The following is a 26,396-nucleotide window of genomic DNA, read 5'->3' on the forward strand; positions in this document are numbered from 1 at the left end:
TATGTGTATTGCATAATAATTAAAAATAACTTTAGGGGCACCTGGGTCGCTCAGTGGGTTAAGCCTCTGCCTTCGGCTCAGGTCATGATCTCAGGGTCCTGGGATAGAGCCCCACATCAGGCTCTCTGCTCAGCAGGGAGCCTGCTTCCCTCTCTCTCTACCTGTCTCTCTCCCTACTTGTGATTTCTCTCTGTCAAATAAATAAATAAAATCTTTTAAAAAATAACTTTCAAGAAATGAGCTAGCTGGGTGTATAAGCCAAGGTCCAATCAGGGACCCAGATGCCCCTCTAGTCTTTCAAATGGAAGACACTGTGATAGAATTGTTCACACATGGCAGCCAGAGGATGCTGGGAGCACCAGAGCTTTGTGGGATCAAGAGGATGTCCCATCTCTAGAGCTGGAAACCTTCGGGAGAGGAGGATGTGTTACCTAATCCTAGAATCTGGGGTTATTTGTTGGGAACAAGAGCCACAGAGTGTGCTGCTTAGGATGCCACCAAGGCAGAGAGACAGAAGCAACACCCGAGCTTCTCTCCTCCTTGGACCCTTGTGCTTTCTGCCATTGCCTCCCATGGACTTAAACCAGAAACAAGTTAGCAAGGGAGCTCAGAAACGCAGCTCCTGGTGACACAGAGCAGAGCAGGGGACACAACAAATACAATGATGAAAATCTTCCAGCGCAATCTAGCAAAACAGGGCCATGGGAGATTTCTTCCCTTGTCATTTAAAAAGCTCTCAAATTCCTGTAAAGACTTGAAAAAGATCTCTCTACATTGACTTTCAAACATTACAGTGCTCAGTGATATTGGTTAATCCCAACTAAATTAATTTACCTTCCACGGGTTAGACATATTCAAAAAGAGTCTGTGGAGAAATATATTTGAACAGAGGTTCAGTTGTGGGTATTATTCAATGCTTCAGAGACTGTCTCTTGGCAGACCAGCTGATAGTCAACCTGAGCTAAGTAGTATTCTATTTAGTTTACATATATAAACCAAATAGACATAAATAAATAAATACATAAATAAATAAACTAAATAGATATAAATAAATAATAGATAAATATATATAAATCAAATCGATATAAACTATAGTTATGTAACTATAGTTATGCAAAGATATAAAATACATTTTAAAATTTATAAATACAAAATTATAGCATGCATGAAATTTTTATGAATATTTATGTATATAAATATATAATATATAAATATATATTATATATACAAATATATAAATATACGATATGGAATGTATTTATAATGTATTTATACATGTCTGTTTGCAGCGTGTGGGCTCTGATGGAATCAGGCTCCTACTATTCTTTAAACTCACTGCCTTCTTCCTTGACTCACCCAAGTCTAGGACAAAGTTCCTTTTCCTTGCAAACTCCACACCCTGTGGTGTGCTTGGAATATAATGCTTCTAACAGTTGTAAGTTTTTATTGATTTGTCTATTCTTTCTGCAAAAACCTATCAACTACTAGAGAGCAAAGACTGAATGTATGTTTGTAATTTTTTATGCATGTTTATGCATGTGTGGGTACTACTGTATCTTTATCCCTAATAACTAACAGTAACCAGTGTAGGGCCAATTATATAGCAGGTGCTCAATAAATATTTTTGCAAGAATGCCTAAATGTCCTGATGTAGAAGGACCGACAGGTTAGAGCAACGGAGTGTGGGACTGCGGGGACAAGAGGAGTAAGAGCCGCAGGTGAGCTGGTCAGCATTGGTGACCAGAGGGATGATGCCTGGATTTAAAGTGAATCCGGCTTTTGAAAAACTCAAATAGACAATCAGAACTGGGGAAATGGCTTCAGGGCTTGGAGATCAAGATTTGTTAAGTCCTCTTTACAATGGAGGAACCCAGCTGTGGCAGCTTGCTTTCTCCACAGATGGAGATGGCTGCCACAGCGTTTCCTCTTGTTGTACATGCTCTTCTGGTACCTTCCTCTTTCCCCATCAGGAGGCAGAGTCTGTGTCGCCTCCCCTTGAACGTGGGTGGGACTTTGCGTCTGCCTCAACCGCCGTATAACAGAAATGACTATACGCGACCAAGTCATAAAAGTGCCTTGTACTTCTGCCTCCCTTTATTAGGCTCTCTTTGGGAACCCAGCTTCCATGCTGGAAGAAGCCCACATAGAATCAGGGGAAGCCCATGTGGAGGGGAGGGGAGGCCCTGAGCTCCCAGACAAGAGCCAGCCGTGGCTTGCCAGCCCTGTGAGGGAGCCATCCTCAGCGGAGCTCCAGCATGGAGCAGAGGCGTGGCCTGCCTACTGAGCTCCGTCTGCCAGGCAGACGGGCGCTCAACGTAAATAATTATTATTGTTTCAGGCACTCAGTTCTGGGGTGGCCTATCACACAGCCACAGATAATTGATATACATAGGCGGTGAAGGAGCATGCCACTTAAGCCAGAGGGGCCTGGGTTCAAACATCTCATCCTGCTACTACCAGAGACAGGCTTTAGGTCTGTTTCCTGGACTGGCAGAACCTCTGTGTCCTCGTGCATCCAACAGGATTAGTAATGGCTGCTGCAGAGAGCTGTTATAATAATTAAAGAGATGCCATCAATAAATGTCTAATGCTTGGCTTCATCTCCCTGGTGGTGACGCGAGCACTATTTCTCTAAGATGAGCGAGTTGAAGTTTTGTGAAGAAAGAGTATATATGTGGACTAGGGAAGGTCACTTGGAGATGAGTCTGGGAGGGTCATAAAGACAGTAGGGAATAGTCAGAGGCTGGGGAGGGAGAAGGTTGAGAAGGTTGGAGTGAGATATGAGACAGGTGGCCAGCTAAGATCAAAAGCTGGAAGAGTACTGATTTCGGCTGCGGGACGGTGACCAGTTTACAACACAATGTTGTGAACAAGAGCAGAGCCCAGAGGCCTGCCTGCTGAGGAAGTAGTGAGAAGAAGCAAACAGTTGCTATTTACTTATGCCTTAATTTCAAAGCATGTGCATGATATTCTTAAAGAATATGAGAATACTTTTCTATTAAAAATGTATATATCACCCATTCAAATTTCAATCTCCCCACAAGAGTGGTCCTTTGCTCTAAAAATACATCCAGGTGAATGGTACAACTCATCATCACACTCTGTGGGGTTTCCCCAGGACCTCATTTATTATATCCATGGCTGTCTCCTGGCTTGTTTCCTAGTCCATATTTACATTTAGATTCTTAGTTTTCCACAATGTCTTTTCTAATTATGACTATAGTTGTATATGTTGCTTATACTCTGCTTCCAAAATGAAAATCCCTGTGTACAGATAAGGACATCATGACCCAGGGACCAATGGCCATATCCAAAAATAAGGGATCTGCTATTCAATAGATGAAAATGAAAGCATATCGTTACGAATTGTAGAGGGTGTCCCACTCTCACTTGATTATTGGTTGCTTTGGTCAGGAAAAATATCTACTATTTTTAGATCCTTTTTTTTAAAAAAAAAAATTTCATTTATCTATTGACAGAGAGAGAGATCACAAGTAGGCAGAGAGGCAGGCAGACAGAGAGGGGGAAGCAGGCTCCCTGCAAGCAGAGAACCCGATGCGGGGCCTGATCCCAGGAGCCTGGGATCATGACCTGAGCCGAAGGCAGAGTGTTAACCCACTGAGCCACCCTTAGATCTTTGAGCTGAAACAAATGATAGGTCCCTCAATTCAGAAAGGGAATGGAGGCTCAGACAGAGCAAGTTATGGTTCTTTACCTTCCTGCAATTATTCAGTGTCATTGATATAAACATGTGGCCACAGGAAGTCCATGGTGAAAACCTAGTTTCCAAATGGCCTTTTCTTGTTTTCCAAGACGAGATGCAAAATCATTTCTGAGCCGTCACATAAAAGGTCTTTAATATTCATTCTCAAACATTTATTTAGTCCCACCATGTGTAAGGCACTACATTAGGTGGGTCTTCTAAAATATACTACACAAGGGAATGAAAGATAATTTCTGGTGTAAAAAGCCAAATTATGAAAATGTAATATTTATTAGGCACTTGTAAGATAAAAGGCACTTGCTACAGCAGCACCTCGGCAAGCTTTACACCTCTGTAAAATGTCTGGTTTGCTCAGTTGATTCTAGCATGATGCTAATGAGAGCCAGGTCAGGAGTTTAATTCTTGACAGCTTTGTAAGAGGAATATTAATTCTGACCAACCACATCTAAGACCCAATGAGTTAGTGCCCATAACTGAGGGGAGGGTGACTGGTAGAGCTGGTGGTAGGCTGGTGACCACAGGAGTGAATCAAAGAGGCAGGAAATGGAGCTGTCCAGCATGGGCTCCCAGAATTGCCACCCAGGACAGGAGACCCCAGGGAGCGAGGAGGATAGGGGACATGGGACCTGGGGTTGACAAGGAATCAGAATTTCTTTGGAGCTGAACACTTCTTCCCTACTCCTGATGTTTCTTTCTGTATGTAGGTGTTCAGGATCCTCCTAGCATCTCCCCTTAAGATACCTCTTACCTTCCCAGTGAATTTGGGGAGAATGAACTGAGCTTCCTGGCCTCTTCCTTGTACCTCCTGGAAGCTAGCTGCCTGAAAGGCACACATAAGGAAAGCTTGCAAAAGCCCTAGGAAGACCATCACTGAGTAGATCTGTCTCCACCCCCATCTGGGGTGGGGCTGGGGTGGTTTTCAGAAATAGGAGGAGCAATTGCTTACAGATGCAAGCTAGCTCCTCTAAGCTGCTCTTTATTGGTAACAAAGGTGGTATTTTGGCACTAATCAAGTCTAGGACCAGCTCAGCAAAGCTGGCATTCTATATAAGATACCAGAAGCCAAACAAGGGCTCTCACTAGACAGACGGGCTCCAATATCACCACAGCACAAGGTGATGGCTCTTAAAGCTGCAATGCTTGGGAATATTTTCAGGTGGCCCCGAAATTAAAGTTCAGAATCCTTGGAATCCTTAGGTCTATAAACTGCACCTATAACTTTAGCCGAGAAACATGCGTATGTCTGAACAAGGGTGGAGGAATCCTCCAAACATTACCTTACAACAATGATTAGAGCATGTGGTTTAATTTTTAATCAGCTGCATTTTAACAGCACGTAGGCTATCAGCAAAGTCGCATACACATAGAACTGGGTTTGGCCTTTGTTGTCCATGGGGGAAGGAAGTAAATATTTTCTTTTGCTTTCAGGGTTACTCCGCCTCCTCCTTTCTGAGGTAGATTGATGTGGATTATAAAGAAACTTGCCCTCACTTTCTGCAGAAAAGGAGTCTGGTTGAGGGGATCTGAAGACTCCTGCGTGAGAGTCAAAATGAGTTTTGAATGGCCTCTGAGTTGGCGGCCAACCTCCTGAAATCATATTGTCTGAAGTCCCTCGGAGTTTCTTTTCTGAGGACAACAACGGCAGTCTATTTATTGGTTTCAGTTGCTATGAAGTGACCGTCCTCAGAAGTGAGGCTGTTGCCCTTAGCTACACATTTCTTTGTGGGCATAATCTTGTAACATACAGTACCAAATCAGCAGCTGGGCAAGGCAGAGACCCTGATGAAATATGAATATAACGATGATGAAATATTTTCCTAGTGTTAGCCTCCTTTTATAAGATAGGTTGTGGTTAATGCAGCTTGGAAACGCCACATGACCTTTTCAAGGCAGAGGGTGGACTTTATTTGAATGCTGTCCTCTTCCCTCTCGAGTAGGGATTTAAAAAAAAAAAATTTAATTCTGAGATGTGTCAGTTAAAATCATGTCCTTTGAATAATCTCTTTCCTGATGGCACCTACCTCATGGGGTTGATGTCTGGAGCGTACTTGAGAGCCAGCAGGCAGGGCTGAGGTAACTAACAGTGGCTGCTGCTTGTTCTCATCCTGGAGAAGGGAAGACTCAGATGCTGGTGCCTGTCTTCAGATAATGAGTATTTTTGTTTCGTACTCTGCCCATCCCTCCTTCCCTCCTATCCTCTCCCATTCCACAGATCAGGTATTTACATTCTGGATAATTGTGGAGTACATTTCTACCTTGAATTTCATTTACTCTCTTTTGTCACCTCAGCTCCTTGATCCCTCCTTTGTTTTGTATCTCATCTTCCATTTTGAGAGGACTCTTCAAGTTTTGGTATTTATTTTCAAAAGAGATCCACTCTTAATTTTTGCAACTTTCCATTTTGCACCAATAAGATATTGGGGGAGGGGTATCTTCATGTGTCTTCTACCCAGAATCTATTTGCACTCTTTTGTCTCCTTTTCTTAAGGCAGTTCCAAATGCACCCCATGTGTGCTGACGTCTGAAAAGGCTGTAAAATTAAAGCTACGTAATTATGAATACTATGAAAAAGGTTTTGACAACTTTTGGTGGCATTTAATTCAAGTTAAACTCCTCTCATTCAAAATAATAAGCATAATGTTACTTATTATGTAAATGAGGTGGCAAGGCAGATGTTTTTCATCCTGATGCATTCACTAGGGATTAATACATACAAAAACTGAGCAGGAGGGGCCTGTGTTCAACCTGGGAATTTGAATAAGGGTTGAACAACAGGAAGGGTGATTACTCTAGAGCTGCTCTGTTCAATAGGGGAGCCAATAACCACATGAGGTTATTTAAATTTGAATCAATTAAAATGAAATAAAATTAAAAGTTTTTCACATTCGCCATAATTCATATGCTCATTGGCCACATGTGGCTGGTGGCTACTTATTGAAGAGCACAGATATAGAACATTTCTAATATTTCAGAAATGTTCTGCTAGCCAGTGCCACTAATCACAGAGATAGTAAGGCAGCTAGGATGCTCATGGATTCCTCTTCTCAGAACTTTATCCAGGAGGTTCTCTACAAATGTATAGGAAGGGTGTAGATCCATAAAAAGCCAAATAAAAAGCCAAGAGATAAAAGAGTTGTGATCCGGTTGCTGTTATGCTTCTCAAACTTTAAATGTGCAACCATATCACCTGTAGGTAGGTCTTCAACTGTGGATACTGAGTAAGTTGGGGGTGGAGCCTGAGAGCCATCATTTATATCTGGCCCTCAAGTGCGGCTGCTGCTGGTAATGGGGACCATCCTTGGAGAATCACAGATTTACAGTGATTTCCAATCTTGTCTAAATATCATTACTACTTGGGTAGGTTTAAAAACCACTGATGCCTAGCTCTCACCTCCAAAGATTCGGATCAGATTTGTCTGGAAGCGGGTAGTCTGGGCATGATAGATATAAAATATCTCCAAGTGATCACTCTCCCGGTGATTAAAATGTAAGAATCATTAGTGATGATAAAGCAGCTCTGTTAGGTCTGAGGACCTAAAGCCCTGGCTTCACCTAGAAGTTTGTAAGAAATGCATATTCTCTGGCCTAGATCCTGTCCTGCTGAATCATGACCTGCATTTTCAACAGCTTTCCCCAGGTATACCATATACATTAAAGGTGAGAACTACTGTACTTGACAGCCTTTCAAAGTAACAGTTTATTGCTCTACCTATATGCACTTTAGAGAAATTCTTTCAAGTAACAAGTTCTGTTAGTTCCTAAAAATACTGAGGCATATAGTTTAGTCCATCTTTATGCCAAATTACTAAAGCTTTATTAGATAGTCATTGCACAGACCCAAACTTGGTGGTTTCTGCTTTCATGGTAACAGAATGTATCAATAATCCAGGCAGAGAGGAAACTGTGGACTTTCAAGTCTCAGGCAGGTCAAAAATAACCAAAGCTAAAGGAACTAGTTCCACATGTTTGCATAAAATTTATTATTCAAGATAAATTGCTCTTCTCTTTTTAGGTTAATGCCTTTTGATGTGAAAAAATTGTATACTTCTAATCCATTACCAGATATACAACATATTTACATTCTTAATTTACATAACTTCTCATTATGCAGCACTAAGATCCTGCAAGGGAAGGCAAGGAGGGACCTTGACCAAGGCGGAAAAAAAGTTTCTGTGATTGTGTTTTCCTAGTAAGTCTCTCCCAGAATATTTTAGGGGAATAGTGCCAAAGATAATTAAGATGTTGAAAGGCCAACTATGTGATGTATTAGAACAGTGCTTCTCAAACTTGTATGTGGTAGGAATCCCTTGGGGGATCATGTTAAAATGCAGACTGTGATGCAGTAAGTCTGGAATGGGGCCTGAGACTGTGTTTCTAACAATACAGGTGTTGGGATGCTAAAGCGCCATTGACCACATTTTCAGTAGCAAGGGGTTAGATGTTTCTTTCAGGACACCTTTTTGAAAACTCTCTTTTCTATGACTCAAAACATCAAATGGTCTGGTATAAACAATAAGAAGGTTGATTTTGTTTAAAGTGCTGATCTGCTAATTTGAATCATCTAAAAGAGAGACATCAAAAGGTCAAAATTATTCATAGATCCATCATTATCGGGAGGCTAATCGGAAAATGAAGTCATTTAAGGCAAAAGCAAAATAGTAACACAAATACCTCAGATGACTACTAGGGCAAAATTTTCAAAATGTTGCAAGCTGTCTGCATGCTTGAAGTAGCAATTTACATGCATAATTAGGTGCAATCAACAGTTTTGAGATGTAATATATTTTCTGAGCCCATATTTACTTATGACAGATGCAAAAAAGAAAAAAAATCTGTGTCCCCAAAAAATAGAAGGGCAGAGAAAGAAAAATATTTGCATTTAACAGGGGGACTCTTTACAAGCATGTGGCTAAATTTAGAACAAATTTAGTTAAAGCATTGTATCTTTATTTTGATTTAATCTTCATTTAAGACTTGAAAGAAGTTCACAAACACATTTGGAAGTGACAAGCATGTAAGAGTAATAACTTACCAGTCAGCTGTTTGAGCTCATGTTGGACCTGACATATAATTTTTACTTCTACGCTGGGGAAAGAAAATCTGACAGATTCAAAACTTTATTGCATAAAACACCACACTGACTTTTTTTTTTTTTTTTGTCTTCAGAAGGGGTTTCATTCTTCGAAAATACAAAATATCTTTTAGAATAACTTATATAAAAAATATTAAACTGGCAATTTCTTCCGAAATCGAGGTCCTCAGATGAGTGCTCACAGTGCATTTCTATCATCTTATTATTTTCAGCTTAACAGGCAATGATTGTGGAGTGCTCACTATGCACTAATGCACTCTGCTAAGCACTTTACACACATAATGTAATTTACTGTTATAAAAATACGACAAGAATTGATTTATTACAATGTATGTTTCTGGCTGATGTCTTACAACATAAAGGGTCATATGCCATACAGTGAATTGCAGACTAATGCAAGCATATTTTATTTTTTATAAGTTCCCAACTTAGAAAATGAGCTTGAAATCTGGTTTTTAGAAATTCTGAAGAGAAGCATATGAGTAATTCAGTTCCCAAACTTTTTTCTCTGCGAAAGCATGTTCACATTGCAATATCCAGATCGGCTGTCTACACCGATTAAATTAAAGTGGCAATTAATTTCTGTCACATTTACACGCAGAGTCAGAGATTAAGAGATTGCATTGAAGGATAGGACCTAATGATGTGTTCTTGTGTAATTGCATCTACTGAGACAGTGTCTTTATATGGAAAAGTTGTCTTAAGTTAATGCAAAGCAGTCAGGAACAATGCAATTTTCTAGTTTCATTAGGTAAGCGTTATCTGTGATACATTATATGTTATGGAAAAAAGGCCACCCTCTGCTAAGAAATGCATGAATAGTTCATTTATCTGCTGATCCATTTGGGGGCATTATGGAACTCAAAGCCCAGAACAATGGGCTCTATTTAATATTAAACAGGTTCTTAATAACCTGCTATTTCTCTTCATAGCTGCTGAAGGGTCCCTCCTGGACGTACAGAGTTGCAGTTAGCAGTTCCCGCGAAGTTGAAAGCTACTCCCCAGGACCAAGTGGTGATAAATTTAGAAGTCATGCTGATCACCTGACTGTCGGTGAGCCCCGATTTAAGAATTTCCAAGTCTACCCTTGTCACCTTTATCTACCTATATTTGCAGACGCAGCTCGTTGCCCCGCCTGGGGTCACCACCGGAACCTCCTGGAGACCTGCCCTGCGGAGGACGCCCTTCCAGCACAGGAGAGCTCACCACTTGGGAGCGGCGGCGCCCAGTTGGCACCCACCCCGGGGCACGCTGCAGTCAATGCCTGGCAGCGACTTCTCGCTTCGCCCTCCACCTCCCCCATCGACCCTCTCTGGCCGACCTTTACGCCCAACTCCCGCGCGCTGCGAGCCTCGCGTCCTCGCGGTCCACGCGGGGCCCCACCCCTTCCCGGTTCCCGCCCGCGATCGGGCCGGAGGCGAGGGTAGGTCGATTTCCTGCCCGGAGCTGGCCGCCGGCTCCGCAGCTTCTTCACTCCAGTTCTCTAGCGCGGGGCTGTGTGGCGCGGAGCCGGCGGCGGCGGAGCAGACCGAGGAGCGGGAGCCCGGGGACCCACTCACGCACGCTCCGGAGGGCTGACCCCGGAGACACGCTCGGCGCGGGGGGCGGGGCGGGGCGGGGGGCCGGGCCCGTGCGGAGGTGGGGGGCGCGGGGGCTCAGGGGTGGGCGCACCGGCCCCCAGCCTTCCGCATGCTCCCCCTCCCGCCGGTCCTCCCCGCCACCACCTGGCGCAGGTCGGAAACCCCTCCTTTCCTCGGCTCCTCGGCGCCGGGGCGAGGGCAAAGGTGAGGGGTCGGCGCTTGGTCAGCGGGCGGGGATGGTAGGGCTTCACTCGCACCTGGCAGCCCCTAGTCCTTGTCCGTATCGCCCGGCCGTTCTTCCAGTAACTTTGTTCCGAAGGTTGGAGGGGAGGGGAGACGCCGAGGGGCCCTAGGAGAGGCTGGAAAGCACCGCGAATCTGGAGGCCCGGCTGGAGAGCAAGTCCCCGGGCGGCCCCGGGGCTGGGCGCGCGGCTGGGAGGCGTCGCCGCCGCCACCGCCGCCGCCGCCGCCGCCGCCGCCGGGATGCGCTCTGCTTAGCGGGGCTGCCGGGGGCGCCCGAAGGCCACCGCTCCAAGGACACGCGGCCCCCCGCTCCCCGCGCGCCCCGGCCCAGACGCCGCCAGCGCCCGAGCCGAGCGGGCGAGCGGAGCTGCGGGGAGCGCGGGCGAAGGGCGGCAGGAGGGAGGGCGCGCGGGAGGCGGCCCCTCCTCGGCGAGCCATGCGTGCCACGGGCAGCTGAGGAGCCGCCGGGCGCCGCTGCCAAGTCCCCGCTCCGCTTTTGTCTTGCCCTCCAGTGAATGGGAAGATGGAGATGGATGTTGAGGGAGTTTCTCCGCGCCCGGAGCCCATCCCCCGCTCCCAGGGGGCTGGCGGAGCCTGCCAGGCGCCGCCACAGCCGCCCCAGCCCCAGCCCCAGCCCCAGCCGCAGCCGCAGCAGCAGCCGCTGGCTCAGGATGAAGTGCCCGGCGGTGAGAGTGCAGGAGCGGAGGACAGCGACGATCCCGAGGCGAGACCCAGCAGGGAGAAAGGAGAGAGCAAGGTAGGTCCACAGTGCTGGAGCTGTGACACCTTTCGACCAAAACCGAGGATCTCTAGTAGTGGCTGTCACTTTAACCCCTCCGCTCCCCCACCCCCTCCCCTCGTTTGTGTGGTGGTGGGGGTTGCAGATGTGGGGAAGGCGTGCGGTTGAGGGGAGTCGATGGGAGAGAGTGACTTTCCGAACTGGAAGGCGTGTGCGGGAGTCTGTCCTGGTTTCCGTATTCAGAGGTGTGTGCCGAGAAAAGTCTGGTACATGCGGTGTGATGCCCGGGGTAGAGCACGGCACCTCCGGAGAGCCGTGTGGAGAGACCTTTGCTTGCCCACACAGTATAACCAAGGCTTATTTAGATGATGTAGGTCAAGGGGAAGCGTGCCTTCGGGAGCTGCCAAGTGGCTTCCAAGACTCCTTGGAGGGAGGTGACATCAACCTTAAGATGGCAACAATGGGAGCAAAGTTTGGCTCATTTGCAGAATGGAGAGCGCTGCCGAACCCAGCTCTCAACTCCAGGTTCTCCTCCTCAGCTGGCGCCCTCCTAGCTAGGAGGGCCGGGACCAGGTGCCTGGCAGCAGAGGAGCCCTGGTAATCTTTTGCTGCCCTGCTGTGTCATTGTAGACCAGGGGATAGCTACTTCTTACTGTGGAGAGGGGAGTTCTTCAGGTAATTGGATTCCAGTATAAAATTGCTCAAATGCCATCATTCTCTGGTGCTGATGTTTCTTCTGTTGAGAAAATTGCAAAGTAAAGGGAATGGCACAAAAAATACTTGCCTTGGTAATATCACCAGAGTGTATTTATTACAGCTTGGTCTCTGAGCATAGTCTTCTCCCATTCACGCTTGGAGTTCCGTTTTGTGGAAGCTAGCGTTATTTAGTCGTATCTGTGTAAAGTGTACACATGCGTTTGTCAATACGTTTTGAAACTGACTGCTCATGTTGGGAAAAAAGTTGGTGCAACAAATCAGGATACGCGAGCCCAAGGAGGGTCGGTCAATATACTTTCTCACTTTTGAACCCTTAAGGAAATGTGCAGGAAAAATAGCCGCTTTGCCTGGTTAGAGGAGAATTGCTTGTCATGAGTCCTCCTTCTAGGAGAGTGCCTTGGTTTCTGTTGGACCTTCTGGAAGGTCCTAGGGGATTAAACAAATATCTGACCCATGTTGGGATCACGTTGAGTGTTGCTGTTCTGTATTTGAAGACGAACTCGCTTAACAAGTTGGTATTTGCAAATGTTCAAAATTGTTTTGCATTTTGAAACTGCGGTAAGGATTGACATTGTTGTTTATCTACCCAAATCAATATTGTAATTTAAATGGCAGTCTACCATGGAACTGGAATTTGAACATCCACTAGACGGAACCGGGGTGCCTGACGGATGCATACAAGATTTACATTGTAAAAACTATGATGAATTTTAATATTATAATATCCTCAGCTTTCCGGTTGCTCTTGATTTCATGAATATTTAATTCTGTCATGACTGCATATTTACTATTTTAAATGACTGTGTGTGCTCAGTTTTATGAAATAACGGTTACTGAGTATCATATTACCTAATCGAACTTTAAGTGTCTTTTGCAGAATAGGTGTGGGGAATAATTAAAATATTCAGCCAGTGCTGCCGTTTCCATATTGTTGGTTCATATGCCCTGAGCATGAGAAATTCCTGCCATCAGCAAAAATCTGTGCTTATTTGTTTCTCTTTGATGCACCATGCAGACTGTCTAATGTTCTACCGGTTGTGAGAAATAAGGAAGGCAATGCACTACGAAATTACAGCAGGTGAAGAAAGGCCTGAAAGCGGGTTGATTACATATCGTTAATTAGCATGTTCAGATAATTGAGTATTCCACTGATGTGATTTGCTTTACGTTTGTCTGCAATTTCTTGAGGTGGAAACAAAATATTACTTTTTTCCCTCCAGGTGCTTGCTTTAAAAAATCATGTTGCATCCTTCTCTTAAGCCAGAAATCAGCTGTGTTAACCCTTCGTTTCCTTCTGGTACTCTCCCTATGGCTCTTCTGAGTTTGAGGCCCGTTGCTGTGTTTCAGACTTTAATAACTCTTTTTGTCTTTCATGGGTACGAAGGCAGGTTATAAATTGATCTTTCTTAGCAAATCCTGCTTTCATTAGTGGGAGGCCTTTGGGTGTCTGACCAAATTATTGTACTAAAATATAAATGGAAGACAAAGTGGGATAAAGTGGAGTGTGGTTTTACTAAGTTCTTTGGGGTGAAGTGGGGCTATTTTCATGATAGGATTTAAATACAATAATGTACAAATGTAATGCAATGAACAATTGAATTTCTTTTTCATTCATGAAACTAAAGCAATATGAGTTTTGAGTGCTCTATTATTTATCTTAAATCTTCCTCAGAGCAAAGGTACTATAAATAGGATATCAGTGAATAAAACTCCCCTCCCCACAAAATAAAGTGTCTGGGGAGTAATGGCATTTTTTTTTTTTTTTCAGATTCTGCTATGGGGGCCATGATTTATTTTCTCATGAAATTACCCCAGTTGTCTTACTGGAAAAGAAATCAGAGCTCAGTGCCAGATCAACTTGTCTCCTGAATTGCAGGTGCACGGTTGTACATCCTCAGAAAGTCTCTGAAATGGGAGGAAAGGTTAGAAAACTGGATCAGTCAAAGGATTTTTTACACCAGAGTTTCATGATGTGACTGGCACTTTCTGTTCCTAGAATAACAATGCCTGATTCCTGTCTGTTAAAGCAGATACATGCTACGTGTGCTTTGATTTGGTGAATTGGCGTAGAACCTAAATCAACCATTTATGCCTCCCCTCTCTGCTTTGAGGCAGGTTTATATTAAACCTTTACAAAAACCAGTTACCTCTTCTTGCAATGACATCCAAAGACAAGTTGGTCCCCCTCTTTGGGGGGTATTTCCTCACCCATTATCTCAAGCACTTCTTCCTTGTATCAGAGAAGAGTTTCTCTAAACTGGACAGAACTCTTTCCTTCTGGTCTTGCAGATGCATGGTTATGTCCTTAAGTAAGAGACCTTCCTGTCCTTGAAAGAGCTCCCCACCCCCCACCCATTTGATCATCCTCAAAACTTTCTTGCATTAGGCCTTAGATATTCCATTTCCTAGGGCTATTCAAGACATTTCTGAAATGTGTTGCTAATGCTGAATAACTCTTGGATAGGTATTTCTGAAACTTTCTTTGGAAAAGTTAAAGTCCTTCTGTTGAGGACTAGGAACTCATCTAGGAACTCACTCCATCTGTGATATCTAGTTACTTATACAAATGTGTGACGACTTCTGATCCCAGATGAGTGATGTAAATGATTCTTTCTGTTCTGCTTTAGCTTCATCTCATTCATGTATTCTCCCCTTTTCTTCCCCTCTCTTTCTCTCTGCCCCCTCAACACACACACACACACACACACACACACACACACACACCACACAACCATCTACCATTTACTGTGAAGTACATGTTTATGGCCTGGATGTGAGTTATCATGACCAAGCTCACTTCTTTGCTCAGTTTTCCTTAAAGCCTTGGTTTGCAAAATATGTTCTTGTGGTTTAGAATTAGAGAGACTCTGTGCTGTTCCTACAGTGATATTTCACTGATGGACATGATTATTCTCATTTCAACAGTCATGCTGTCCTAAATTGGCAGTCTTATGAAGGTTGCTGTAGGGAATCCCTTACCCAGCCTGTCGGTACATTTTTTTAAAGCCTTTAATTTTGAAATAGCTTCATATTTATAGAAGAGTTTCAAACAAAAGACAGAGAGTTCCCATATACCCTTTACCTAGCTTCCTCTAATGTTAATATCCTTCTTAATTATGCTGCTGTGTATAGTCCAATGAAGAAATTAACTTTGGCACAGTACTATTAGCTCAACTTGTCCAGTCAACATTTGTTGAATGAATTTGCGAACATCTTGATGATTTTCATTTTATCCTTCTAGGGTTTAAGACTTTGTTTATACTTGAGAGATCTTTGAGAGAGTATTTAAGAGCCCAATTTGATTGGGGTTAACTCTTCCCCCCTTTTTTTCTGGTGAGTAGGAGCAGCTTGCAAAGTACAAAGGTTGAGGTCCCCAGAGCTCTACAACCTGCTACAGTGAGCCCTATGGGAGTTACAACTTTGGCAAAGCTCTTGAGTGCTGTTAACTTATGGCGAGTGATAGTCTTCTTTTTTATTTTATCCTGAAAAACATTCCTGTGCCAGGTAAGAAAGGGTTTGTCAGTACACAGAGGACAGCAAAGTCTCGAGTGGCAAGTAGAGGAGAAAAGGCAATTGATAAAATCAAGACAGTTCACTTTGATGCCTAACCCCTTGGGTGTTTGTTGCTGGCATGAAAAATAATGGAAGCCCTTTCATGTTTGTATTTGTATTAGCCAGGTGAACTCTGATTTCCAGCACAGAAGCAGAAACTTGCCCATATTTGGCACGATGTCATGGTGATGAAGAGTATTGGCTTTCTGATTAAGAGTGAAATCAGAAAGACCTGCATTTGCTCTTGGCTCTGTCTTTCACTGGCTCTTAATCTCAGTAAGATCCTGACCTTTCCACGTCTCAGTATTTTTATCTGTAAAATAGGAATAACAGTTATTATATAGCTTAACAGAGATAAACTGTATATGATTTGTTATTCAGTGCTTCATAGGTACTGACTGCTCAGTAATTGTTAATAATTGTAATCATTATTATTACCTTTGTGATCCAAGGTTCTGAAAAGGAGAAGGAGTTGGGACTCCAAGTTCACCTAGAATTTCTAGTTCCCCAGAGGGTTGTGTGGCTGCAAGTGGTACAGACAATCAAGCCAAGCTGGTACTCATTGACCTGATTTTGTCCTGTGGGCCTTGATGTCTTTTCCTGGTGGGCAGGAGATTAGGAAAGAGTTACTCTTTATCTTGACTTGTCAACAGACCTCTCTCACCAGGAAAGCCAAGGAAGACCAGGATAGAAGACCCCTGCATCCTAGCCCAAGACCCAGGGGTACATGCAAAAATAAAATAATAGAATAAATAATAAAATAATAAAGCAAATGCATAGCCTGCTTTTACAGATGACATTTATGGCTTTTTGGGAGAAGTGGGTGGCACATTTTAAGACTTAAAAAGAAATGATTGAACTAAAAAGTTGTATCTTTTAGGGCTCTTTGTTTGCAAGAGATAGAAACTGACTTTAATTTGAGCAAAAGGGTATTTTATTGTAAGGTTGTAAGGTAATTGCAGAATCAAGGGAGAAATGATAAAACTGGTTTTGAGAAACACTGCAGCCAGGAGATCTCACAAGATCTAAGTTGTAGAAAGTGAGGAAAGGTCTCTCAAAGGCACTGACACGAGAAGAATAAATTCCAGCCATCTTTTTGCCTTTCTGTCACTACTCAAGAGCCAAAGTCCAGGGCAAGGTTATCTAATGGATCTTGCTTGGATCAGATATCTGCCTCTTGGTCAAGGAAGAGCAAGCATTAGGTTGAAGGGTCTTACAAATTGTATTCTTTGGAAGGGGTATAGTCCCTGGGGAGGAAAATCAAGGTGCTGTTACCAGATCAAGGGGAGTGTATATCAGGGGGCAAAATAACTGGTATAACTCTTCTAGGGAGGGAGAGGAGGAAATGGGAGGAGAGCAGGACAGGAGACAGAGAGGGAAGCAGAAGGGAAGGGAGAGAAAAGAAAAAGAAAAAAGAAAAAACAAAAACAACAGAGAGATGTAGAGGCAAAGAGAGAAGGCAAGAACCAGACAGCTACAGACAGACAAATACACTTAAAGAACCTGAAATATTTTTTTAGTGTTAATTTCCTAACATTTGAAAAGAAAGAATACAGTGGAAAATTAAGTCTTCTGTGGCTTATGTACAGGCTAGTTTTTCCACTTACGAAATGAAATCAGTGATACGTTTCACATCTGCTGAACAGATAATCTCAGGATGAATGTGATTGGGCTCTGATGTTTTAAAATATAGATCTTCCATGGAACTCATGCCCATTGGAATGAAATACATTTACATTTTTTTTTTTGTCTGCCCTGAACTAAAGCAAGTTGGTTTCCTGTTCAAAGCTCTAAAGTATTTTCTTTGACTTTTGAATCTACATGTCAATACATTTCTGTGCTTATATTTGGACTTTACATCCTACAGAGGGAGTCCTGCAGGAGAAGGTACCTTGGACAGTGGGTTCCTTATTTTTAGATGGTATAGGCTGGGGGTGAGCTGTTCATTCCTGAGCACACACTCTTTTGGCACCATGCCTGGCACAAAGTGGGCCCTTATCAGTAGTGTTTATATTGAATGCTGCCTTGAAGAGTCAGTCCACACTCCTTATACACCTCCAGATGCTGCGATCACAAACTTGAAAAGAGAAAGCCACAGTTTCATGGCAGAGACACAGATACACAGATCGTGATGCTGTAGGATGTTGGGAGGGCCATCGGAGAAATGAGACCACAAGCCAAGTTCTTTGTAAGTGGGGAAACTTAAAACTTTTCTTTTTTCTTTTTTTAAAGTGAAGTGTTGACCTAACAAGCATTAGAAGTAGCTAAATGAAAAGAGACTGGGCAATATAGAGACATTAACTAATAAACGACTCCCCTTTCTTGGTTTGCTTTCCCAATAACCAAAGGTCAAGTTCCATTCACAATACCAGGGACAGGGTTTGCCCTGTCTGTCCTGCCACACTTCCCATGCCACCTGTTTTGCAGGATTGCAAGCCCTCCTCCCCAGGTTAGACCCTTTCTATTTTATCATCTATTTTTCTCTTTGAAGTGAGGTTTCCTGGCATAATTTACATGTAGTAAAATTCACCCTTTTCAAGTGTACAGTTAAGTGAGTTTTGACAATTGCTAATACCCGTGTAGCTGCCACCCCAAACAGGATGTGGAAGGTTTCCTTCACCTCCAAAGACTTCTTTCTCATCCCTCTGCAGACAGTTCCCTCACTCTGTCCCCAGCCTTTTCCAAAATTTCATATAAATGGAGTCAAATAGTATTTAGTCTTCTGCATTTGACTTATTTTCCTGGACAAAATGTATTTGGTATTTACTCATTTTGATGTTTTTATCAGTAGGTGTCTTTCTTTCTTTTTTTAACTGAGTAATATTTCATACCACATATTGTTTATCCATTCATTTGTTGATGGACATTTGGGTGGTTTATAGATTTTTGGCTTTTATTAAGAAACATTTTTTTTTTTCTTTTGTGGAGAGACATTTTTATTTGTTTTGGGTAAATCCCTAGGAATGGGACTGCTGGGTTGTATTTAACTTTATAAGAAACTACCAGTCTGTTTTCACATATAGCTGTTCCAAATGTACTGATCAAGCTTGCTTTCTCACCATCAATGCCTGAGAATTCCATTTGCTCCACAACATTGTCAACACTTGGTATAGTCAATATTTTTAATTTTATTCATTCCAGTAGGTATGTAATATCTTGTTATGGCTTCGATTTGTATTTCCCTATTAACTAATGATGTTGAACATCCTTTTATGTGCCTGTTTGCCATCTGTATTTTTCTCTGGTGAAAATTCTGTTCAGGGCACCTGGGTGGCTCAGTGGGTTAAGCCGCTGTCTTTGGCTCAGGTCATGATCTCAGGGTCCTGGGATCGAGTCCCATATCGGGCTCTTGCTCAGCGGGGAGCCTGCTTCTCTCTCTCTCTCTCTCTGCCTGCCTCTCCATCTGCTTGTGATATCTCTCTGTCAAATAAATAAATAAAATCTTAAAAAAAAAAAAAGAAAATTCTGTTCAAATCTTTGGCTTTTTTTTTTTTTTTTAACAAATTGAGTTATTTGTTTTCTTATTGATACAACCTAATATTTTCACATAGGTCTAGGTTTCAGAAACCTGATGGAAGTTTGAGACGATTACAAAGAAGGGTCATTTTGAATTTCTTTTCTTGGCGAACTAACATTTACAGGGTGTTTTTCATGTGCCAGTCATGGAGTAAGGTAGATTCACATTGGGTGATCTCATTTTATGCTCAATGGTAAGCCTGCCAAATAACTTATTATTGGCCCTGAGGTCTCACAGCTGGTATATGGCAGAGGAAGAATTTAAATTTAAGGCCGTCAGACTCCTACTCTTTCCACTTCATCAGGTGTGACTCCGCACCTGATGAAGTCCTGGTGTGGCCTGGTCTCCACAATTTACTGGTTAGTTTCCCGGCCCAGACTGCTTTCTCTGCTCCAGGTGTTTTAAAAGCAGGCCTTAGGTAAAATAACACTGCTGGCATTGATATGCAAATCAGGACACTGAGCTTAAGGCAAAAGAGTGCTCCCAGTTTTATTTTAGTCCTGAAAAGATCTTCTCCACTTCAGAAGGTTGAAAGGTGAGAATTCTCAAGAGAAGTGGAAGGTTTGAGGTATTCATTTACAGTTTAGTACCCAAGGATGTCCGTCTCTCTCAGCTAAATTGTGGTGCTTTGGTTTTCTTAGAGGGCTAGGGCAGGCCTAACCCCTGGGAATCAGATCTCAGTTCAAACCCAGTTTGATCCTGCAGGCTCTGAGGACTTCAGGCAAACCACCGGGAGCACTGGTTTGAATTTTGTTATCAGTTATGGTGATGGATAAGTCCCCCTTACTGCACCTGAGTATTACGAGGATTGAGTTGCCTTAGAGCAGCCAGCTCATTCTGTCCCAGGAAACTCGGGGTCCCAGGTAAACCAGGATAGTTGGTCACCCTGGTTAGAGGACACATGTAAGTGCGTGGATCATTGCAGACTCTCAGGATATGAGAGCTGACACAGTTGAAAGTGCTTTAGGGCATTTGATCCATGAGTCTGAAAATGACTCATTGTATCTCAGAACTAATGAGGCCCTGTGATTGATTCCAGGTTCTCCAAATTGACTTAAAAAATAGTTCAAAACAAGATTCTGAATTTGAATTGGACAAGTATCATTACTTTTCTGAATAAGTAGCTGTAGAACTTTCTAAAGCAGCTCCTTATAGCTTCCAACCATGAAATAAATGTGTTTTAGAAAGTTGATGAGGTCTCCCTGGCTGGAGAAGGCTCTTTAGGGGAGGGCCTTCACTGATAGGATGAGAATCACCTCAATAAATAATTTTTTAAAAATTGCGTGGTTGAGGGGCACCTGGTTGCCTCTGTTGGTTAAGCATCCGACTCTTGATTTCAGCTCAGGTCTCCATCTCAGGGTTGTGAGATTGAGCCCTTTCTTGGGCTCTGCTGGGCCTGGAGCCTGCTTAAGATTTTCTCTCTCCCTTTCCCTCTGTCTCTCCTCCCTCCCTACAACCGCTGCTCATGCTTTCTTTCTTAAAAATAAATAAATAAATAGATAGATAAAAATAAATTACAAGTTTGAAAAATCCTACAGGAGAGCACGGGCAGTAACTTCTTTCACATCTGCCATAGCAACTTCTTTCTAGATAGGTCTCTTGAGGCAAGGGAAACAAAAGTAAAAAATAAACTACTGAGTCTACATGGAAATAAAAAGCTTCTCCACAGCAAAGGAACCAATCAACAAACCTAAAGGGTAACCTGTGAAATAGGAGAAGATATTTGCAAATGACATAGCCAGTAAAGGGTTAGTATCCACAGTATATAAAGAACTTATAAAACTCAACATCCCCAAAATGAATAATCCAATTAAAAAATGACCAGAAGACATGAATAGACATTTTCCCAAAGAAGACATTCACATGGCCAACAGACACATGAAAGGATGCTCAACATCACTGATCATCAGGAAAATGCAAATCAGAACTGCAATGAGACATCACCTCACACCTGTCAGAATGGCTCAAGTCAAAAACACAAGAAATGACAAGTGTTGACAAGGATGAGGAGAAAGGGGAACCCTCTTGCATTGCTGGTGGGAACGCAAACTGGTACAGCCACTGTGGAAAACAGTATGGAGTTTCCTCAAACAGTTAAAAACAGAACTCTCTTACTATCCAGCAATCTCACTACTAGTTATTTACCTGAGGAATACAGAAATGCTAATTCAAAGGGATACATGCACCCTGATATTTATAGTAGCATTACCTGCAACAGCCAAATTACGGAAAGAGCCCCAGGAGTCCACTGATTGACAAACGGATAAAGAAGATGTGGTAAATATACAATGGAACATTACTCAGCCATGAAGAGAATGAAATCTTACTATTCACAACAACCTGGATGGGGCTCATTTTTAAAGATTTATTTATCTGAGAGAGCGAGAGCGCACACTTGCCCACGAGAGTGGGGAGAGGGGTAGAGGGAGGGAGGGAAGCCTCAAGCAGACTTCCTACAGAGTATGGAGCTTGATCCCAGGACCCTGAGATCCTGATTTGAGCGTAAATCAAGAGTTGGATGCTTAACTGACTGAGTCACAGCTGCCCTGGAGCTAGAGAGTATTATGCTAAGTGAAATAAGTCAGTCAGAGAAAGATAAATACAGTCTGATTTCACTCATATGTGGAATTTAAGAAACAAAACAAGTGAGCAAAGGCAGAAAGAGAGAGGCAAACCAAGACACAGACTCTTGACTATAGAGAAGAAACTGATGGTTACCAGAGGGGTGGGGGCAGGTAGGTGGGGGGATGTGTTAAACAGGGGATGGGAATTCAAGAGTGCGCTTTTTGTGATGAGCCCCGGGTGTTGTATGGGAGTGCTGGATCATTATGTTGTACACCTGAAACTAATATCATACTGTATGTTAACCGAAATTTAAATAAAAACTTAAAAAAGTCAAAAAATTCCATGCTTGGAGGGATTGGTGTCACTAAGGATCAGACTCCGTCTTTTTCATGAGGCCCTCAGTTGGAAAGAAACTGCTCTTGTAGGGAAGATAATGAGACTTGTGACTTTTTAAAAAAAATTCAGTTATCCAGTATATAGTAGTACATGATTAGTATCAGATGTAGTGTTCAGTAATTTATCAGTTCCATATAACATTCAGTGCTCATCACATCACGTGCCTTCCTTAATGCCCATCACCCATTCCCCCATTCCCCCACCACCAACCCTCTAGCAACCCTCCCTTTGTTTCCTTGTCTCTCATGGTTTGTCTTCCTCTCTGAATTCTTCCCCTTCACTCTTCCCTCCCATCACCTATGATCCTCTGCACTGTTTCTTATATTCTGCTGCTAGGAACATTGGGGTGCTGTGACTTTGAATTCTGGTTCTGTCCCTTCTAGCTGAACTCTTGAACAAGTTACATTTTCTTTGAACCTCTGGGTTGTCAACTGAAATGGGGATAATATTTTTACTTTTCTAAGAGTTGTCTAGACTAGAAACAAATTCAGTAGTATATGAACAAAGGCTTTTGTAGACTCTTACACATGTCTCAGTGTGTGTGTGTGTGTGTGTGTGTGTGTAAGTCTCCCTTTAGCCAGGTAAATGAGTTTTTCTCCCAGTGGTTTTCTATGACCCTACTTAAGAAATTGAATAGAAAAGTATCTCATTAAAGTTAAAAGTGTTGGAACTTGGGGTCCATAGGATTGTGGTCATTCCTGGGAAGGATGTCCTCAGATGGTATTGGATGGATTCAGGTATCTGGGAGGTCCAGTGGGCTGAATTTGGGCTGTGGTACTCTGGAAACAACACGAACCGACTCAGACAGCTTGTTGTCCTACCCCTCTGCCTTGCTTGCCCTATTGGTTTCAGTATTTATCAGTTCCATATAACATCCAGTTAAAACTACTGATAAAGACAGTAGTTTTTGTTTCCATTTGTTTATTTTTTAAGCTTTTGGAGTTTATCCTGTCCTACCTGTATCCTTTGCCCAAGCCCATTTACTTTGCTTGGAATGTTCTCCCCACACCCCCTTCACTTCCCCGTCACCCAGTTAATCCCAACTCAGCCTTAAAAAATTCAGTTTAATGCCCAAGGAAGCTTTTCCTTATTTGCACATTTCCCTGCCTACTGCATAAGTCAATATGGTATTGCCAGTATGGTGTCATATATTCTTAATTCTTAATTGGCTATTTAATATAAGCCATGAGGCTAGGAACCAGGTTTGTCTTTTTCACAGCTATTCTCCCCAACCCCCCTCCATGCCAGCACAGTACATTGCATGGGGGACACCTGCAAATATATTTATGATGAACATGGTTGAATACTCATTTTGACCATCTTTTATTTAATACCTACTTTCTGGCCCAGAATGGTCCCTCTTGTTATGCAGCTCACATTCTAGGGGGAGAGACAGATACCAAACAAGTAAATACCTAAATAAATACAATAGATAAATAAACAGCTAAATATATAATATGACATCAGTGGCCCCATGGCTGCCTGGCTACAAGCGTATATTTAGCATCCCTGCTTGACCATATTTATACAAGAGCATCCATTTAGGGCAGTGAAGAAATAACTGTGAACCAGTCTGTTTTCTGGAGTAGCCATCTATCTGCTGGCCTCAGAACCTGGCTTCCTCCTCTGCTTCCCTCAACTTCTGCTAGACTTTAAGTTCTCACCCTATTGGCATTATGAAATCACAAATGAGCCACCAGCTCCCCTTCCTGTGTTCATGGCAGATGTCTCTTGTTCATCACAGCCCGCTTTCCTAATGAGTTCAGCCTTAGCCTTGGAAACAGGTTCTCATCTTCAGTTGGAGGTGGCCTGGAAGCTGTGGGGATCTCCTTGCCTTGGGCTTGTGGTTTTCCTGGCAGTGCTTTCTCACTTGCCTGGACAAGGCAATCAGTCCTTGGCAGCACCCCTCTCCCCCTTCCCTGCCCCACCACCAGCTTCCAGACTTGCATTCTCTAATCTGGTAGTCGGTAGACACATGTGGCAATTTAAAGACAAATGGAATTTAAATGAAATAAAATTAAAAATTAAATTCTTCATTTGTATTAGCCACACTTAAAAATGCTTTAAAGCTCAAAGTTGAAAGTCTCCCCCATTGGGCAGTACCTATCTAGAACATTTCTATCATTGCAGAAAATTCTGTTGTGTAGCCATGTCATGCACTGACTTCAGCTCTCCAGGCCTGCCACAGCCGTTTTTGACTGAAATCCCTCTGAGATGCTCTGAAACCAGTCCTTTGACAAGGATGAAGATTTTATGACTTCCTAGGGTTTGGTTTATGTTCTCGGTGAATTACTTACAAATTATCTTTGAACTACTTATGTTGTTGTGTATAGAGGCTGCCTAGAGCAAGATCTCATTCAGAAATTTTTTCTAGTGGTGTTGCTATTTTTACTTAGGTGTTCCACTGAATCTTGGTATTTGTCCTTGGCCATTACAGAAAACAGTCTCTGGTAAAGTGGTTCCAAGAGATGGCTTTTCTATTATCCAAGGTCAGAGCCTTTATTAGTGGGTAGTTGAACCTGTGGCTGAAGCACCATTGACACCTCTTCTTTACCATTTACTAATGATTGTCTTCACACTGTGGGGATTACGGTGATGATACTTGTCAGAACACACAGGCAGAGGGATCTTGCTGAGAGCCCAAGTCTGATATCGTCACAAAGCCCCTATGTTTGCAACAACAATGCAGGGAATAATTTTGAATTATGTAAAGGATAAAGAGTATTAAGTTACAAGTTATACCCTTAATGTGTCCTATTTTTCTTCTTCCTATATAGCTCAATATAATTTAAGTTCGAGATGATTACTAGGGGTTTCAGGTAGAGATAACTAAGAGAAAGAGAGGACATGAAAAAAAAAGCTGGATAATGAAAACTTCCTTTTTAGACCATTTTTATATTTCTTTTTTTCATTCATGAGTGAGAAGAGTGATCTTTTTAAGATTAGAGGAGTACTGGGGAGTTAGTCCTAAAAGATGTTAATATGGGACTTGCTGTGCCTTTGTCTAGCACATTACTTGCGTGTCAGCGGGAAAAGAGATGGGAAAATGGCCCCAGGGTGAATGTGGTGAATTTCCTCCCTGTTAGGATGAAAATTTGAATGACACCTTGAAGTGATTTCAAACTCTTTTATTTACACATCCAGTTAGCTGGGAGGCCCCTAGGCATCATCTTCAGAATGCAGCAGTGCTTGGAAAATGGTGAGAGAGAGATGTGAGCACTGTCTCCTCTATCCCAGCTGTGACAGATAATCTGGACCGGGGAGTGAGAATGCAGGTCAGGAAACAATCGTCAAGAAAGAAAAAGGGCATATGGCGAGGCCAGTAATCCTGACACCTTTTGAGTATTTTTATGTACTATTTAAACAAGTATTAAACACACAGAGGTACAGAAAAATTAATACATCTGCCAAAAGTTAGAGTTGTAGCCAAGGCAACCATAATTGCCCATTAGTCATTCCCTTCTTATTTCTCTATGTCTGAGCTAAAGACAAGGAGCTGGAGCTCATTTTAGAGTCTTGTGCATCAGAGAGTGCTCCCTTTTCACCACTGGGATATTTTGAGGGTGAAGGGCAGAATGTTGGCGTCTGTCCTATCAACGGCTTCAAGCAACTCAGGAAGGTGCATGTTCAGGGAGCAAGACTAAGGGAAAATCGGCCAACAGGTGGGTGTCGTGTCTTCCCAGCCTCACTGCACTCAGAAAATGTGCCGATGTTTTACCTGCAAAAGCACTCAGCTCCGAGGGACAGCGTAAGCATGGGACTTTCAGGCCATTTTGGAATTCAAAGAGACCTCCTCCTTCATGGCACAGTCCCTGAATTCTGTAGGGATTTGGTATCTGTGGCAGTGTCTACATGTCACATGTTGCTTTGCTGGTGTATGTCCCTCTAGTGAAGGAACAAGAGGCAGAGAAAAAAGGAAATCCTTGAGGGAAAAGCAATACCGAAGATTTAACATTTCACTGCTGCTGTGATGTTTGAAAATAGATGTGAAGTCTTTATTTTGATGTCTCAATTTAATTGTGGCCTAGAGCTGAAATTTGCATCTTTGCGGCTATCAAATGTAGAGATAAAACAATAAAGTAACACGACGCACTTGGCCCAATTATTTAGCTTTATGTTTTCGCGTTTTCTTTCGCTGTCAGTTGCAGAACAGCCATCTTTAAGAACTTAGAAGTTCTGCAAAGGGTTAATTTCATGCTGTATTAAGCACCGAGGACTCACCTTCTTCATGACTAGCCTGTGTGTTGAGTGCCAAGTAGGTAAAGCAGAGT

The 26,396-nt window shown here is 42.8% G+C and overlaps 1 protein-coding gene across 1 annotated transcript in view; it reads left to right on the top strand.

Moving 5' to 3' along the window:
• Positions 1 to 1,860: 1,860 nt before the first annotated feature.
• Positions 1,861 to 26,396, top strand: part of LOC106005973 (serine/arginine repetitive matrix protein 1) — a 532,002-nt gene continuing 507,466 nt past the window's right edge. Inside the window, exons 1-3 of the mRNA XM_045088141.1 lie at positions 1,861 to 2,078; positions 9,933 to 10,600; positions 11,152 to 11,396. Of these exons, the coding sequence (XP_044944076.1) occupies positions 1,861 to 2,078; positions 9,933 to 10,600; positions 11,152 to 11,396 (1,131 nt within the window). The remainder of the gene's footprint in view (positions 2,079 to 9,932; positions 10,601 to 11,151; positions 11,397 to 26,396) is intronic.

This window comes from Mustela putorius, unplaced genomic scaffold (genome assembly GCF_011764305.1).
Source record: "Mustela putorius furo isolate JIRA1106 unplaced genomic scaffold, ASM1176430v1.1 tig00003834_pilon_pilon_pilon, whole genome shotgun sequence".
In the NCBI taxonomy this organism is placed as follows: Eukaryota; Metazoa; Chordata; class Mammalia; order Carnivora; family Mustelidae; genus Mustela; species Mustela putorius.